The following is a 19,225-nucleotide window of genomic DNA, read 5'->3' on the forward strand; positions in this document are numbered from 1 at the left end:
TTCGAAATTAACTGATTTTAATATATTAAAAAAGTTTTTAATATATTTTATAATATCAGAATCAAATTATAGATTAATTTTATCTTTAATAGACATAACTTTGATATTATTTTTAAATTTACTTCAATCTCATAAAATTAATTTGTTTGTAAGGTAAGATTAATATTCACTTATATATTATAAATTTTATATAATAAAATGTTTGTTATAAACGCATGATTATAGTAATTATATATTATCTAAAAATTATAAAAATTTTAGATTGATATTACTTTGTAATTTTACTTACAACATTGTCAATTTTGTAAATAAATTTAGAAAAAAAGAAAACAACTTTCAAAACTGTTGGAACAATGTGAATTATTTGAGATTTATATAAAAGTAAAAAAATCTTTTAATATTTTATAACTTGAGTGAATAAAAAATCAAAATTATTATTTCTTTTTTAAAAAAATATATTATACTATACACTAGATCATAAGTAAAGTTTCTACTTGCTTATATATTATACAAATATTTTATTTTATATGAAATTCAAATTCACCTCTCCTACATTAATAAATATATATATTTTAAATATTTTAAATGTAAGATTGATGTTATAAAGTACTTCACTAACGACTTAGATGATTCGATATATCTTATTGAAAACAAATATCCTTAGAATAAACATTAAATTACTTATACTATCTTATATCTTAAAATTGACTTTAAACCTAATTTAAATCTTATAAAACCATGTTAAAGCATTTGACTTATACGTTTAAATTTAATTCTTAAATTTGATACGACACTTTAAATCCTTTAAATTTACCAATCACCATGGAGACGCTCGTATCAAACTTGATTCAAAACTAGCCGGTGGCTTTAATTCGAGTGATTAATGTCAAAAAATAGTCTCAACACTCTAGTTTTACTGCGCTCTTTCTTTATAGCCTTTAACTTGTATTTAGAAAACATTAAGAAGAAGCTTCATTCGTAAGCCCTCCCTACACTTTGATAACATTGTATTTAGTGGGTGGATCCAAATTTACTTGATGGATTATAGCTTGCTTATGGTTTCTTTTGATCAAAGGTGGAAGAAAATAGGGATGAAGTTTTTGGGTGTTGGTAATGAACCATTCCCAAGTTAAATATTATCTCTTTAAAATGAACCAAATAGTATAAAAGAAACCAGCAAACCGTTAACGTAGTACCGTCCCTTTATGACTTATATGATATGTCATACTCTAATTATTTTCTTGTGTTCCAACCTACTATAAGAAATTTGATACGAACAGTGGAAAAAGGGGCAGAGACATGTAAAACCTTCAGAAGAAGCATTCCGATAAATAACAAGATGTTATTTGCAAAACTTTAAATGTGAAATAAAATAAACCAGGAGTCTTCCCCTTACACCTTCTTACCTTTACATCTATTCAACACCATATTATATTTTCAGAATAAATCTAAAGCCGTACATACCTTATTTCCACAAGTTACAAAGAATATTACATGCATAACTTTGCTTTGCTGACCAGACTAAAGCTATCTTGAGTATCCATGGGCAAGAACAGGGATCCTCACCTTGTGCCCTCTGCTTCCTTTCATTAACACCTCTCCAAAACTATACGATCCTGTCACTGAGCGAACAGTGAGTGTCACAGTAAACTTACGTGATGCACCTGCTCTAATGGTCATTGCTGGAGGGTTCACGTCAATGGCAACTGCTGGTTGCATCCTGGCTGTGATCACGTAGGTTTCTTCCTCATCAGCAACATTCGTGACAGTGCGTGTGACAATTTGAGTTCTTACAAGATGGGAAATTGTAATGGATGGAGTGTTTAAATTTGATGGGTGGCCCAGGCTGTTGTTACATGGCGAGTTTGTGTAGTTTTTTATCTCATGAACGTCAATGCCAGGTGTTGTGCACAAGAACCCTAGATAATCCTCATACCCTGCAAAATCAATAGAAAAATTACTTAAACAGTTCTTTGCTGTTTTTTTTTTTGCTGTACAAATTGATACTAAAACGGATTACAGGGACGCATTGTCTTTTTTAATTAAATTTAAAATACATGCACAAAACTGGAAAGAAAACTTCCAGACCTTCAGAAAGATGTATTTAAGTACATATTTTAGTAAGAGAAAGATTCTAAAAGAAGTCTCGGTACAATATTTTCCATAAAGGAACCGCAATATCTTAGAATAACTATCTTAACCCAGACCTTCAGAAAGATATATTTAAGTACATAGTCTAGTAAGAGAAGATTCCAAAAGAAGTCTTGGCACAATACTTTTCCATAAAGGAACAACAATATCTTAGAATAACTATTTTAACCCTTTTTTAAATGACTTTTCTTTAATGGTACCGTTTAATTACATCTCCTACCTCTCAGCTAATGCGATCGGTTGGAATTGCTGTCCTGATCATTGAAACCTCAAAAAAACTTGACTTTATTGCCACAATGGCAGTTTTCAATCGCTTTTACAAACTTGCTCGAGAACTTGGTCACATCGATTTAAGTAATTTTTTATAAAGAAGTGTTGCATCCAATGCCAATTTCTTGTCACAAATTCTTCAATTTTACTTTAACTTAAATTCTCACATACAAGCGAATTCAAGTTTATTGGTCAACTCAGAACCCAAACGTGCCAGTAGAGGAGTACATTAGAGAGGGAGAGGTGAACAAACCTGCGTCAAAGACTAGGCCAGGGTCCAAGGCAGCTCTTGGATTAACGTGTCCACTCCCATAATCAAAAGGAGTGGCTCTGACCAGGTTCATAGCTTCTGATTCAGAATATTGCTGTGCTAGAATAGGATTTCCTGCTCTGTCTAGAGTTGTCGATGTTGTCATCAAGGCTGATTTAATGGCAGCAGGACTCCAATGTGGATGCTTTTGCTTTATAAGAGCAGCAATTCCAGCTATATGTGGTGCAGCCATACTGGTCCCAGATATCATGGCAAATCCCTCTCCTGCTCAAGAAAAAACTGCTTAAATAAATCAATTTCTATAATATATTGACGATATATCTTATTTCATATTTTTCTTCTCTTTCGTACTTAATAGTGCAACAATTCTTCCAAAAATGCTACGAAATCCTGCCACTAGGGTCCGAAAGTCTTTCAAAGAAGTAGATCTATGTGCAAAATTGAAGACTCTTTTTTCTGGATATTGCAGACTGCACCCATCATCCCAATAAATTTTACAGTTTCATATCATAAAACTAAGCATTGTTAAAAATAATTATATGCTGACTTATGATTAGATGATGAGCTAAAACAAATTTTCTTAAAAAACACTAATTGACGCTTATTGAGAAAAATAATAGGCATTATTTAATTGTACCAACATTCAAAGATAAACTTTTTATTAAACTACTTTTTCTTAAAACTACGTCTCAAAAGTAAAACAGAGTTATGGGAAATAAAATCTCAAATTATGAAAGGCCTTTTAGGATAGTCTCACTAAATTATTTAAGATTTGTTTACACGTAAGACACAAGAACCTTTTATATATTTGGATGAAAGGGAGTAATTGTTTGAATAAAGGCAAAAAAGATCCAACGACAATTAAAAGGCAGCTTAGTCAAACCATTACTTACCAACATAATTTGGCTCATCAGTTCCATTTAGAGACCAAGCAGCCCAAATCAAAGAACCCGGAGCTAATATATCTGGTTTGAGAAGATCTGCCTCTTGGAAGCTAAAGTCCTTTATATTTGGTCCTCTAGCAGAAAAAACTGCTACTTGTGGCGCAGATTTGTGGAGAATAGGCATCAAACCGTCCTCAATTTTACCTGTACCTGTGAAAGTCTTCACCCTTCCAGTCCAGTCTCTTGGTGTGGAAATATTATAATAATCTATCAGTTCCTGAAGATAAGATTTTGCATGTTCAAAATAATTATATATCGCACACTTTGTGATAAAAAGTAGTAATAAAAACATACAAAAAGGATATTAAGACAGTAGATGAAGTAGGCTGTGGAGTAAATAATCGGGTACAAGAAACCAGATAGAAACAGTTAGCATTCATCATCCATCTCTACCTATATGTGATTCAAGTACCTTTGATTTGCTGGCATCGGTGATAAGAATCCCGGGAATGCCAACGGGGACCGGATCAAATTTTGCTCCAGGAGAAACATTTTCAACACACAGAACAAATCCAACTGCTCCAAGGGCCTTCGCTGTTTCTGAGACCTGTTTTATTGATGCAGAACCAACAACAAAATTGTAAGAATAGCCACAGAGAAGAATATTTCCCTTTATTAAGTTCTTGTTTAAAACTTCTGGCCTCTGACAATCAGTGGGGCTGTACTTCGTAACCGAAGAATCAAGAAGCGCATCATTTGCGGCAACCAATTTGTATGTTTGGTTTATACGTGTAGAAGCTGCAAAAGCCAATAGCAACAAAAGTAAATGAATTATATACTACCATAAATATGTTTTGGCACAAGCATGAAGTTTGCAGAACACTAAAATGACTAATTAATTGCTAGAAACAACTCATGAATTTGCATTCCCACCTGCTGACATTTATACCTTCATTTAATGAAACAGATCTTACAAATTTAAATCCATAATAGCGAGTTGGAAAGAGCGCATTAAAGAGTATGCTACTATCATTTATCTTTTAACATAATAACTTATATCAGCAAAATACCTTGGACAACTAGAGATGAATTACGCTTCAACAATTCTTTGTTTTTTTTCTGATAAATTAAACATGAATAAGGGAATAACAATACTCGTACTTTTTTCTTCAATATCTTTAAACCTACCACAACTTGATACAATTAAATCTAGTATATGCATGTCGTCAATTATTCTAAAGAAAAATACAGAAGATTATTTGGCGAAGGCATTGATCCAAGGCTTTTCCTCAAAGTGATCCACATCTACACTCAGAACTAATTGATTTTATTTGCAAAAGAAAAAATTATGACTCTTACTATCTTTTCCATTTTCTCCTTGTCGCGTATGAGAACGATGCTAAAATATTCTTTTGAGTAAAGAAGTAAAATGAAAAGAGACTACCTTTACAATGTGGTTTTCTTTTTTACTTTTTATTCGTTCCTTCACCAATTATAAGGTAGATTTACACCATATTCATCAACAATGTGTCTCCAAGCATCCGTCCATGATTAAGAAAATTACATCTTAAGAAACATAGTAGGAAGTTTGAGAACTCACGTGACAACCCAATTCCAGCCAAGATTTTTCCATTTCCAAGGATCAAATGGTTTTTGTATCTACGATCATCAATTGCAGCTGCCACTGTTGCTATCCATGGACTGTATGAAACTAATGACTTGGGAAAAGGACCACCGTTTCCAGCAGCCTGTGCGACAAACACACCAGCTTTCACAGCTCCAAGAAGTGTAGCATCAAAAGGATTCAAAAATGTAGTTTTGGTGTTTGATGGAGGACTATTTGGTCCAACTGATAGGCTAAGTATATCCACCCCATCATGCACAGCCTGTTCACTTTCAAATTTAAATAATTAGAAATCTTGAGATAAAATGCTTAAAAAGTTAAGTGTATAAGTGATTGTTTAATTTTATCTTGAACTTCAATGTTGCGTTAGACTTTTTCATCAGAAAATAAGAAAACCGAGGAATCATTTCTTCAAAAGCAATTTAAAACATCAGATATTTTCGTGCAGATTCTTCGAGCTAAAAAGAAATTCTGTCATTAATCTGTTGCAAGATCAACAGAACATTTGAGATAAAATAACATCATAAACATACAGCAAAGTTGCATACCTGATCAATTGCAGCAACTACATCTGCAATAAATCCTCCAAAAAGTCTATAAAGTGCTTTATACACAGCAATCCTGAAGACACAAAACATCAAGTAGTCCCGGTTTTAATAAAAAGGTGATCAATTGGGGAGTTGTCATTCCTCACCTGGCACGGGGAGCCATTCCACTTGCTTTCCCGAATTCATGCCCGTACATCCTCACTGGAATTCCATTTCTTCCAGCTGCAATAGAGGCTGTATGACTGCCAGATGAAGTGCAAGAAGAATGGGGAATTGTTAAAAGAACAGCCGTTATCAAATTGGTATTAACTATTTCCTATGTTTATAAGACACATAAATAGTTTTCTTTTATTCAAAGCACAGGATCCCTTATGAGAGCATCAGAAGAATTCCTACTTCCAACTGAAGAAATCAATAAAGAAGGGAAACAGGGCCTGACCTCCCATGCCCATCTCCATCGAGAGGTGAATCAAAATCAATTGAAGGGTTAAAGGCCCCCGCAGCTATTGCAGCTTGCGCAAAATGTTGTGCTCCGATAATTTTCCCATTACAAAAACTTCTTTTAGTTCCAGGATCAACCTCACATTTTCCTCTATATCTCGAAACTGGTCCATATGGTTCAGTGTTATAAGTGGTAAAGCTCGGATGGTGAGGGTAGATTCCAGAGTCCACGAATCCAATCACAATGTCTTCTCCAGCTCTCTCATAGCCACCACCTGTTGGCCACACCCCAGTTGGGAGCCCCAAAAATTGTGGGGTATGTGTTGTGAGCCTCTTCACCTTCCAGTCCCTCTGAACAGATTTAACCCCAGGAGCATGTCGAAGAGTTTCTGCCTACTAATATAAGAGGATAGGCAACGCATGCTTAGATGAAGCTCAAAAACTCCACGTATGATTAGTAACATAACCACCACATGGTAAAAAAGATATCAACGCAAGACATCACCTGTTCGGGGGAAAGATGAACAGCAAACCCATTTATAAGATGTCGATAGCTATAGAGTTTCTCATACGACCCACGCTCAAACAGCAACGCCAGAAGCAAGTCGTGTCTCTTTTCAAGGTGGCGAGCATAAGAAACCACCACCTCACTAAAACAAGATTAAAACAGAACAAAAGTTAAGCAAAAAATATCACTGGTCAGTCCTTAATCAACAACGCAGACAGCATTAATTCACGTAAAGGAAAAACATGGTAAAAATCAGAGTGACGCGAGGAATAACAAACTAAAAAAGAAATTGCCGAAGTCACAGGTCACCATAACGGAATATCAACACTTTATTATATTTAGAAAATTATTTATATTATTATGTTATCCATTAAACAAAATTTTACAACTATTTTTAAAAAAAATTAAGCATTAACATCAATAATTTTATTGTACACTTCCCTCTCGTCTCAACCCACATCTCTATTGTATTAAATTTTGTACAAAAAAAAAATAGTATCAAAACAATTTCTCTTAAAAGAAGACCTTATCGGACTAATGGTTGACAAAATTTTCCACAATCACGTTCTTTTCTGAGAATTTAATTTAAAAAACAAGGTAAAATAACAAATTCGACACGCGATTCCTATACTTAGTAAGAATAACAATTATAAAACACTAAATAATAAAATCAACAATAATAAAGTATAGAAGAATATTGTGATTAAACATTACACCTCGTGGAGTCAAGCTTGTGATCATCATCATCATCAGATTCCACCGCAGTGGCTTCAAAGCCATCGACACCACCCCTGTAACTTACAACAGGCTCTCCTTCAACAGTCACTATGTAAATCTCTGCCTTCCCGAATTTCGCAAGGCCAAACAGAATTATCATAAATACACACACGAACTCCAACCTCATTTCTCACCAATGCAGTCACAATCTCAATAAATAAATCACTACAAGCTTTAGATCTGTTTCATCACACAGCACGAGTTAGAGAAGTAAAACAGCATAACATTAATTGAGGAAAGTGAAATTGGTGAAGAGAGTGAAAACAGAGTAAGCAGCATTAAGAGTGGAAGTTAGTTAACGATAACGAACCTGCGTGAGAGAGAGTGCGATCGGAGAAGAGAAAAGCGCGTGGAGAGAATAAAGGAGCGAAGCGAAAAGTGAAAGCGAAGAAAGAATCGTGCGAGAGAAGAAAAAGAAGAAGGTTGAAAGAATGAATGAATGATTGATTCAGATACACGCCATTCCAACGGTGATCGGAGAATGAGATCTAACGGTCACCGTTCGTTGTTGAGCATAGTGAAAGAGTGAGTGAGTGAGGTTGCTGTGTGAGGAAGGAGCATGGACACTCCATATATGGAAACTATTTTTTATGGTGTTGATATTTTTTAATTTTAATAAATGGGTTAGGTGGTGTTATTAAGCTTTTTAACCTTTATTATCAGTAAATAAATAAATAAATAAAAATGTTTGTTTGGTTTTCAATTCTCACGGTCAAATTAAATGGAATAATGGTTCTTCTTCTTCGCTTTTCGGTGAAGCAGCGCCGGCGCAAATTTAGTACTTTTTTTTATAGGTTTCTCTGTAAAAAAAATCACACACTTGTCCAACACTCATAATTAATTTTAAAAAAAATTATATTAAGTTTTGAAAAATAATATAAGTCAATATAATTAAAAATAAAATAAAAAAGTAAATGTTAAAATATAATTTTATCTGTTTTCACTGTTTTTGGATAATATCAGAGATATTGAAAAATAAAAGTAAAAAAAAGTTAAGAAAAGTTCGATGTTATATAGATAAAAGAAATAATTATGAAACCATTAACAATTAAAGTTATATAGTTTAATGTTATATACTATAATATTTTATAAGATAAAATAATATAAAATTTTAAGAAAATAAATTGTAAAAGGTAAGCTAATTTTTTTTATTGGAAATAACGTTAAAAATACTTAAAGTAGTGCACCTGAATTTCGTCAAATGTTAAAACTGATTATTACTCATTAATATAACTTAAATATCACCTTTTGAAAATAAAAATAAATAAATTCTATTTAATTACGTTAATTAGTTAGACTTCTAGATTTTTTTTTCCAACATGAAATTGACTTTAGTAAGATTATGTTCCCGACATGAAATTGACTTTAGTAGCACATTATGCGTTAGTAATATAAACTTTATATTAATCCTACTAAAGAAAGAGTATATATAGTATGTAATAAACTTTATATAAAAATAATTTAATAGTAAAAATTAAGTTAAAAAAAGTGTAATGAGAGTGTCTTAATCTTAATTAATTGTTGAATTCAATAATAAAGGTAAGGGACAAGTTTTGATTATTCTACTGCAACTTGACCTAATTGAGAAGTTATCCATAATTAATTACTATAATAATATAAAGCATCTAGCGTATGAAAACCTATTGGTTATTACCAGTAGTATTACATAAGCAATTTTCCATCTTGGGATTTTGTTGCTCTTTTAAGATTTGACATTACTTTTCACTGTTGTGTATCTTTCTTATTAGCAAGTTATATGTATTTATAGAAATACATTTTCTAATTCTACCTTTTATTTTATATCTGAATAAATGTCATACTTTTTAACACATTTCAATCTATAAGAATGTATCCCAAAGTAATATATTTTTCTTAATTCAACCTTTACCTTTTTCTCAATATTCGTTTATTAATTTCTTCAATAAAAAAAAGTATAATCACTTTTGAGATCTTACAAAATAATACAAAGGCCATTTAATATAAAAATAAATATTTATCTACTTTTTATTTTTAATATAGTGGTACATGTGTTGACTACAATTTAAATAAAATTAAATTAAAAAAATATTTTTTAAAGAAAAATTCAACTATTTGATTTCAATATATATCAAAAATTTATTTTTAACAATTGATTTTTTAATTTAAAAATAAATAAATTTAATTTGTTTCTTCTTCAACATCCTTATATATCTTTGTGAAACCAATTTTATTTTTTAATATTGGAAAAACATTGACTATTTTTAATACATTTTATTAAGTTATAATTCAAGTAATCAATCAATTTTTAATATAACATTTTACAAGCATATACAAATTTTTGGAAAATATGTTATTGAATAAATTTAACTATAGACTAAAACATAACGTATCCAAATATAATATCACACATTATCATTATAATAAAAATTTATCATATCATATATTAAAAAAATCTCAATGCAATAATATTTTTGAACTTCGTATATTATATTATGTTTTTTTTATCGACAAATGTTAATTATTAGTATTTTATTAGTGAGAGGTTGAAGTCATAACATTTTTCACCCCTTCAAAACTCACCCAACCAACCTTATAACTCTCAAGTATCTTGATTTATATAATCTAGAACATTAGTGAACATGAGATGTATCATTTAATTTATGAATTTTGGTATTCGAGTCCAAAAGCACAAACCAAACTAAATATACCTTCTTAAGTATATATTATTTCTCATCTTAGTAATTATCACATAACTTAATTCATACTCGTTCTTTATAGTCATATCTATATCAATAAAACAGTCATACAATATATCATTCACTAATTACTATCTTAAATAAGTATTTAAGATATTTAAACAAACTTTTAAAAATAAAAACAATTCACGGAATGAGACATTATTAAGACCTTATTCTAAGTAGAAATAATTAACATTAATAATTCCTTACTCAAGTTATAAAATACTACTTATGTAATAGAGCATGTCACTTGAATATTATTCCAAAGCTTGAATGATATGTCATAGGGAAAGAAATGATTCATTTAATTTCTTTCTCCCTTAAAAGTATAGTATTTAAACGTCGGAACTCTTAAAAAGAGATAATCACTTTAATATTTTCTTTTAATGAAACTATAAATTATAACATTAAATGTCACTAAGTTATATCTTGGTTACTTCAAATATATATTGGGTTTAATCTATCGGTAGGTTCCTATTTTCGTTTGTAATTTCAAATAGGTTCTTTTTCTTTTCGGCGTCTCAATTGAGTCCTTATTTTTATAAAATTGAATCAAATAGAAACTTTCCGTCAAATTAAGACGTCGTTAAGAATGGTGTTACGTGACATGCTCACAGTGTCTTTTTAAATGATGTGCCATTAAAAACGTGTCTCAATTGTATTTATTTTGTTTTTGAATTAAAAAATGAAGTTTACGTAGTGAAAATATAATATAAGTAAGGGCAAAGTTGGGAAATCAAATTAAATTAAGTATCCAATGGGGGATTGCCACGTGGAAGCTCTTTTCTCACCCAAATTAGAGTTTCAGAATTGGGATTTGGAAGGCTTGCTTCTGCCTCCTCTGCTTGCGTCGCAAAGTGTGTTGCTGTCAATTGCCATGGAGATCTTGGTGCACGAGAGAGAAATTTCCCCTGTGGTTGCGTTTTGATTTTTCCAGGTGCTTCACGATTCTAATTATCTCTCGCGATGATGGTGGAAAACGAAGGGAATCACGCTCCTGAGTTTCGCCTCTTGAGTATCGATCGTGCTTGCGCGACTAGGGTTCGCTGATTTGGGGATTTTTTCTGCGTTTTAGGGTTCCTCTACCGTTTCTGGTTTTTCTGCGTTTCAGGTTGCGAAGACAGTGGAGATCGAATCACAATTGGTGGCGGCCTAGCGAGTAGCTCGCGAAGAGGCGCTGATGTGTTTGGGTGGTCTCTACGGCAGCATCGACGAGGTGGTCAGGCGAAGATGCTTCATAGTGACGGTTGATTTGGAAATTTTCGCAGATTCAACTTTTTTTTGTCAATTTTGCATCAGTTCACATACATCTTTTTTCTGGATTTTGATTTGGGAATTTTCGTAGGTTCTAATTTTGTCTCGCAGTGGTGAAAATGTTGGGTGAACTCGCGATTGGGTTCCTGCAATTTGCAGTTTTGTCTAGGGTGGCTGCCATGGAAGTGTGATTTGGTTACCGGAGAAGATGAATGATGATATTCCAGGAGCAATGTTTAGTGTTGGTAGTGCTTTTGGACCTTTCCATGTGTTCTATGAAATGAGATGACCACTTTGCCCTTATTTAAATTTTATTTTCCCTCTTTGCACTCCATTTTTTAATTCAAAAATTAAAAAATACACTTCACACACGTTTTTAATGCCACATCATTTAAAAAGACACTGTCAGCATGCCACGTAACACGACGTCTTCTCAATTTGACGGAAAGCCCCTAATTGTTTAAATTTTACAAAAACAATGACCCAATTACGACGCCGAAAAAGAAAAAGACCTATTTGAAATTTCAAACAAAAATAAGGAAATAACGACACATTAAACTTATATATTTAACATTAAGTCATTAACATTGGTTTGAAATTCATGATTTTAAACATGCATATATAATTCAATGATATTAGTGTCTTCTCATTCTATTTGCATACATTCTTCTAATTTCCACCATATTATAATCTCAATATTAATTATTAAAAAAATAAATATAAGTTACATTCTCTTATTGGAGATAAATGATCAAGACGTACAAAAATATCATTTTAATATTTACAATTAAATACAATGTTTTTATTTTTAGTATAATTTCTTCATTATTCATTAATATCGAATTTTGGTATCTTAGCATGTTAAATTAGGTTATCTTAGGATAAGATTTTGGAGCCACACTTTAATTGATGTATTTTGAGAGTCACAAATATTAATAATCACCTAGTAAATGGACCAACAAACATGTTTGTTGCTTTGTCGAATTTGATTTTGTAGCACTGAACAGTGTAGCCATCCTCATCCATTAAAGTTACGAGAAAACAGTGCCAACGTAGAACTGGACAAAAAATAATTGTTTATACAGAGTAAATACATATATGCAAAAAATTATCTGGGAAAAGGGCAATGATTATCGATTTGATACATTCCTAACATTACATTACATGAGATAGGTTTTTAACATTTTTGTACACAGATAAATGATAACCCACCCCTTTTAATATCAGTGGATTAAAGTAAATATTAATGGTGCTGTCTGGTGGTATTTTAAGGGGTACTAAAGAATAATATATTAATAGTTTTTCTGTTTTTTCATCTGGATTTTTTTTTTTATGTGGAACCTGTAAAAATTATATGTTATCAAGTGTGTTCGGTAGCAGTAGTTCTTATGTCCTTGGTTGGATTGTGATTCAGATTTTGTGTATAAAGTTTTTAATAATTAAATTATAGTTCTTTAGATTTATAGAGAAAGGAGATGTTTTATTTCTTATAAAAATATGAAGTTTAAAGTTTTTCTAGGAAAGAAAACCAGTATCTAGATAAGTAGGTTTGAATGGGTTTTGATAGATAGAAAAAAACTTAATGGTATTTTGTTTTATCTTTTTATATTAATTTGGATTGCTTTTTTCATAATATATATCAACTGTATAGAGAAGTTTAGTTTTGGTCTAAAACTTTTACTTTTCATGAATTATTGATTATGAATTAAGTTTGATTCTATTGTTTGCTTTTATTTTAATATAAGGGTGATTATGAATTATGTTAAACTTAAATACATTCATAATCGATTGAATTATAATTAGAATAATATTAATCTGAAATCTAAAAATATAAATTTAAAGTATTGGTAGATATTCCTAAATTCAGGTGGAACTGAATCAACTTAAATCCAAATCGATCATGTCTTAATCATGTCAGATTAAGACATGATCATATTAAATTAAGTTGAGATAGATCCATATTGATTGAAGTTTGATTAGACTTAGCTCGGCCAATTCCAATTGGACACAAATAGGACTATGCCATGACAAATCAAGTGAAGTTTGACCAAGTTAACTTGAACATATGTTATATAAAACATTATATGAGAATCATGTCAAACTAAGTTTGATCAATTTTACATCAAGTCGAATCAAGATTATCTAATTTAAGTTGTGTCAAAAATCAATTGAAAGTCAAGTCAATCCAAATTATGAAAATAAAAAATATATATAAGAAGATATTAAAAATTTCAAATTCTTTTTTTTAATTAAATTTGAAATTCTTTTATTTTAAGTAACTTAATTACTTTAATAAAATTATAAAATTTCAATTTATTCCAAAATTTCACAATCTAACAATACATTTTTGTCATAACACATTTCAAATAATTAGAGTTAAAAGTAAAAAATAAAAATAAAAAACTTGGAGTTATTGATCTCAACATAAAACTAAAAAAAGTAGTCAATATTAATATTTATGCAATATGTGATAGTTAAAAGTTATTTATATATTTGAATTTTGATTAAATTTTTTATCAGTAGAGTTCATTGAGATTTTCATAAAAAGTAATGAATGTAAATCAAGAATTAAGGATGAATTAATATAACATTTTTTTCATAATCTATCTTAAACGGATTTGTATTCTTTTGAAAAGGTTGTATTGATAATTAACACCAATACAACACATCTCAAGAATTGATGAAAATGTTAGTAAAAGAGTGTAAAGGGTATGTTGGAATAGATTGAAGCTTTCTCCCACATGACAATGGTATTGTCCCCATTTATAGTGCATGTCACATTCAACAAATTCATCAAAAAAAGGTCACATCCCACATGGCCATAACCTACAAACTCATGAAAAGGTCAACAAATGTATCAATCAATAAAGGTAAGGTCACATTTCACTCTCTAATCTTGCATTTATATTTCTCAACAATGCTGCTTCTAATTTTAATCACATTCATGATGCTTTTCTTTATTAGACACATTTTACAAAGACCCAATATTCCAAGGAGAATGATTTTTTCTTTCTACATTAATATGGTTTGTTTGATTCAGGGAGTGAATTGTTCAGCTTTAATTTCAAACAAAAAGTAAAATAACTTGATGATTTAATGAAAATATGATAGATTTGAATAAAAAGTTTATTCGTAACTATTATTGATTGGTCGAATTAAAGAATGTTAATAGATTATTTTTTTATAAAGTGGAAATTGTTTTTAGTACATAATTTAAAACATGAATACTTTTTATTAAAAGAATTAATAAAAAATAAAAAGTATTTCTTAAATGTAAATTTTTCACCTTTTTTTTATATCTCACATATATTTGTTTTACTCTAAACTTTATGAACAAATCCATTCAAATTATCAAATACTCGAAATACTCACAAATACATTTGAAAATTGAAATATTTCCTCATCAATAATAAATTTACTATACTAAATCACCATAAGAAAAAAGGATGTAAATTTTTTATCAACGAAAAAAAAATGTAGATTAGACATAGATTGGTTGATTAGTACTTTCAGATAATTATTGTTGAAGGTAATTGGGGGCTGATTATATATATAAATTAAGTATGTTAGATGAAATATCAATGAAATATTTTTAATGAAATATTTTTTTTAAAAGATTAGATATCTAAAAGTGTTTGCGTGTGACATGGTCCACTGCTTACACTGCTGTGAGAAATATCTCAATTTTTTTTATACGAAACACTTTTACTTTGAAGGTTGCTGATCTTTTTATCACTAATTAATAACACCTTAATTAATTAAAAAAATTACACGTAATTGCGATTTTCTATGAATTTATGCACCATTTTTACGTGTTTATTTAATTAGTTGAGACAGTTCTGATATGACATTTTTTTTTCTAATTTATCCTGTTAAGGGGAAGTTACACTGAATATTATATATAATATAATATAATAAAAACTGAATTTTAAACAAAATAACTTTTGTATGAAAAATCAGTACTTAAAAAAAGCATTAAACAATATATTTAAAGAAAAAGATACGAGAGACGTGATAATTTATATATTATTACTTCTTCGTATTTTATTTCTCTATCACACTATTTATTATTCTTTTCTTTCTCTTAGTTGTAGAATATATGTAACACGTTTTAAAAAATATTTTTGTCCCTCACTCATTTTTCTTCTATCTTTTCTATACTTTCACTCTTATGCTTTTTTATCTGGTGAAAGTATGAGTTATTTTCGTGTTTATAATTTTAATCATTTGCTATGATTTTTGGAAACAGAGAAAGGAAGGGATGAGAGACTCTTGTTCTCTTCAACGTGAGCTGAAATGTATAGAGAAATATAGGTTTAAACCCTCCATTGGTCTTAATTTTTGTATGAAAATCTTAATTGGGTCATCATTTTTTCAACTGTTTTAATTGAGTCATATTTTTTTGTAAAAATGAACACATTTTACCTTAACCGTTAAGTACTCTCTGACGGCGTTAAATATAGCTGATGTGTTTATGCTGACATATATTGTTGATTACGTAGAAATTTTATTTAAATTAAAGAATCATGATATGGCTTATCAAAATTGAAGGTATCAAAGAAGCTTCTAAAGTCCTTCACACCCAGCACTGCCATTGACACGCTCCTCGACCTCGAAGCCAAGTCTCACGTTGTCTTCTCCTCCGACCTTAACCTCCACAACCTCTCTTGCATCCTCTCCTCCCTCCCATCCCTAATCGATAAACTCCACAAACATAGCGACTGCTTCCCACGACCCCTCCTCCAACACTTACCAAAAATATTGTTGTTCCAATGACCTGGTATTATATCCCAAAAAGTTTCCCCTTGTTGTTGGTGGTGTTGGACCCTCTCCTTTCACCCAGGCTTTTCAGACAACTTTATTGGGAGAAAAATGCAGGGACGAATGATGAATGAATGAATGGAGGAAGATGATGCTCTTCTGTTTTTGATTTCTTGGTGGATCAAATTGGTTCTCCAGGATATGAAACCCAAACCAATTAGCATGATAAATCCAATTCGGGAAACTTTAACATTTATGATAAAATTGGAAATTAAACTCCCAATTATGTTTCTGGAATTTAATCCTCTAGAAAATCTCTTTTAAGAACCCTAATTAAAATCTGAAATCTAAATTGGGAAAATTTCCAATTTGATACCCTAATGCTCCTGAACCCTAAGGAAAATCCAATTTTCTGGTTTCTTCTTCTTCCTGGTTCAGGTCGTGAAGGCATAGGCAGTGGCAGTTCGCACATCAGGTCTCGCCATTTTTGGTTTTTGTTCTGTTTCTGCTCTTCTTCTCCTTCGGTGCACTGCTTAACCATGACAAATTTAATTCTCTCACAAATGGCGGCAACGATCATTCGGTGCGGCATAGCGGCAATGATCGACGATGAAGGCGCGACAAGGAGGACTCGCTCAATGGTTTTTATCTTTTTAATTACCCAATCAATGGTATGCCTGCTAATGACTTGCGTCGGCGAAACTCCGCCAACGAGGTCCATGGGAGAGTGAGTCCAGTGAAGTGGGTGGTGAAGGGAATCTGACCAGATTTGGATGAGCCACGTCAAAAAACTCTTAATTTTAAAAAGAAAATTCCACGTAATAAAACACTTCTACATCAGCGTGCATAGGTCAGCAACTGCTAACGCCGTTAGAGAGCACTTAACGATTAGGGTAAAATGTGTTCATTTTTACAAAAAATATGACCCAATTGAGACACTTGAAAAAAAGATGACCCGACTGAGATTTTCATACAAAAATTAGGACTAAGGAAGGGTTTAAACAAAAAATATATTTCAAGAACATTTTTACCTAATAGTGTAACTTGCATTTATTTTGTAATTAATTGATTGAGTTCCTTAAATAATACTTCAGTATATAAGGTTTTAGTTATTTTTGGTTAGTATTATTTTTAAATATAGTCACTTTTTATTAATCTATAAAGTATTTTTAATATGCAACCACTTTTAATAAAAATAAATTATTTAGGACGTGATTAAATATTAAAAGTTTGTTCACTACAGAGTGGTAACTTTGACATTTATAAGTTTAATAACTTTTTTTTAGTTTGTTAAATGAATAATTTACAAAATTATTATGGCACAAAAATATTTTAACAATGTTTTAGCATTTTACAAGCTCAAATTATTATTTTTTCTCTTCAAATTATATTTTTATATAGAAGTTGAAAAGAAAAAGTAATGATAAATTTCTTTATTAGTGGTTGAAAATTTTAAAGTCATCGTTTGAATGTCTTTCTTTAAGATAACAATGTAGGTGAGCTATGAGAATGGTCACAAACTCGTAAGAAAAAGTGAATTGAGCTCAGTTTTTGAACTCATTAGTCTATTTTGATCCGTCTCGCATAATTCATAGCCTTCATGGACCAACAATGGAACATGGTAGGTTGACCTACATAACCTACATAAACTTAAAATGGTAAAAAAATTTATATGTTTTTAATATTAAATGGAAATACAAATACTTTATAATGTAAGAAAGGTGATTTGTAATCATTATGTGTATAAAGTATAAGGGTTATTAATTAAACATTCAAATAAATGTGTGAACCTAACCATTATAATGCTCATAATTTCAATAAAAAAACTTAATGGTCACAACTGGAAAAATCAAGATTCAAAATATGTAAAATGAATGTTTTATTGATTATTTTACATTTTTTTTCTTCTTTAAACGTATTGGATTAAGCTTGTTGATTCAAAATAACAAAATTAAAAAATAAACAATCCTTATGTGGGTCAGCCTATAAGCTTGTGGACCATATGTTTTGCAGGACAAATCATATAAATTAGTCTACATATCTTATATGGAATGAGTCGGCCTTTGCCACTCATGTCTTTCTTTGCACATGAACAATTTGAACACACAAGATGCATTAATTGTGTTTCATGCTTGCATTAAATGTTTTTCCCTTCTTTAAGCATTATTATGATAGTTGATAGTTGAATGTACTAATCTCTAATGGATAAAGTACATTTACTTTAAATCATGTAAAACTAAAGGTGTTCAAAGTGGATAAAAAAATTTCAAGTTTGACAAAGCATATGCTAAGGAGTTGTTGAAGCAAAAACAAATTTAGCTCATATTCCAATAGATCGTTGATGTGGTGTAATCAAACTTAAGATTATGTATGTATCGTCTAAGTACACAATGATCATCCGACGTAAAAAGAGACAAAAAAAAGTTTTGCATCATTTCACAAATGCAATACTTGCATCTTCATGATCTATTATTAAACAAAAAGTTTTCATCTTCTAAATGAAATTTGACTATGTTTTATACTTTGTTGTTTATATAACACATAATCACAAACATAAATGTTAAACTTTTCTCTAACAAATTTCAAAATGTTCCTCACAAAAGAAACTCTGGTCATCATTATTGCACAACAACTTCCTTTTAAGTAGTTATTCTCTTATTAGTAATTTACAGGTATAATATTCATATATGCCGTATCCAACCTAACCACCAAAGAAGATATTTCTTTGCAATTACAAAGTCATTAGCCGACATGAGATCGAGACCAAGAACTTGAGATGTGTAATGCATACTGTTGAGGCCGAGAACCTCATACCGAAAACTTAAGACTAAGAGCGTGAATCCGAGAGCACGAATAATGAAATAGCAACAATTGTGACTCCTTCGCAAGCTAGAAAACCTCTCGTCCATACACATTCGACTTTGACAGACCTTAAATAAACCAAGTATTGACAACAAGGGATTAAGAACATGATTATCACGTTAACTGCATGATTAGCATAACTAAACATGGTTAGAGG

General features: G+C 30.6%; 1 protein-coding gene across 1 annotated transcript; it reads right to left on the reverse strand.

Moving 5' to 3' along the window:
- Positions 1–1,302: 1,302 nt before the first annotated feature.
- Positions 1,303–8,037, reverse strand: LOC108331958 (subtilisin-like protease SBT2.6). The gene is made up of 11 exons (XM_017566996.2): positions 7,785–8,037; positions 7,414–7,654; positions 6,695–6,839; positions 6,188–6,582; positions 5,895–5,990; positions 5,749–5,821; positions 5,177–5,462; positions 4,049–4,374; positions 3,586–3,853; positions 2,675–2,956; positions 1,303–1,937 (listed from the first exon to the last, which is right to left on the reverse strand). The coding sequence occupies exons 2-11, from the start codon at positions 7,599–7,601 to the stop codon at positions 1,528–1,530; spliced, it is 2,469 nt and encodes an 822-aa protein (XP_017422485.1). The 5' UTR covers positions 7,602–7,654; positions 7,785–8,037; the 3' UTR covers positions 1,303–1,527.
- Positions 8,038–19,225: the final 11,188 nt, after the last annotated feature.

The sequence above is a fragment of the Vigna angularis genome, chromosome 4 (genome assembly GCF_016808095.1).
Source record: "Vigna angularis cultivar LongXiaoDou No.4 chromosome 4, ASM1680809v1, whole genome shotgun sequence".
Classification (NCBI taxonomy): Eukaryota; Viridiplantae; Streptophyta; class Magnoliopsida; order Fabales; family Fabaceae; genus Vigna; species Vigna angularis.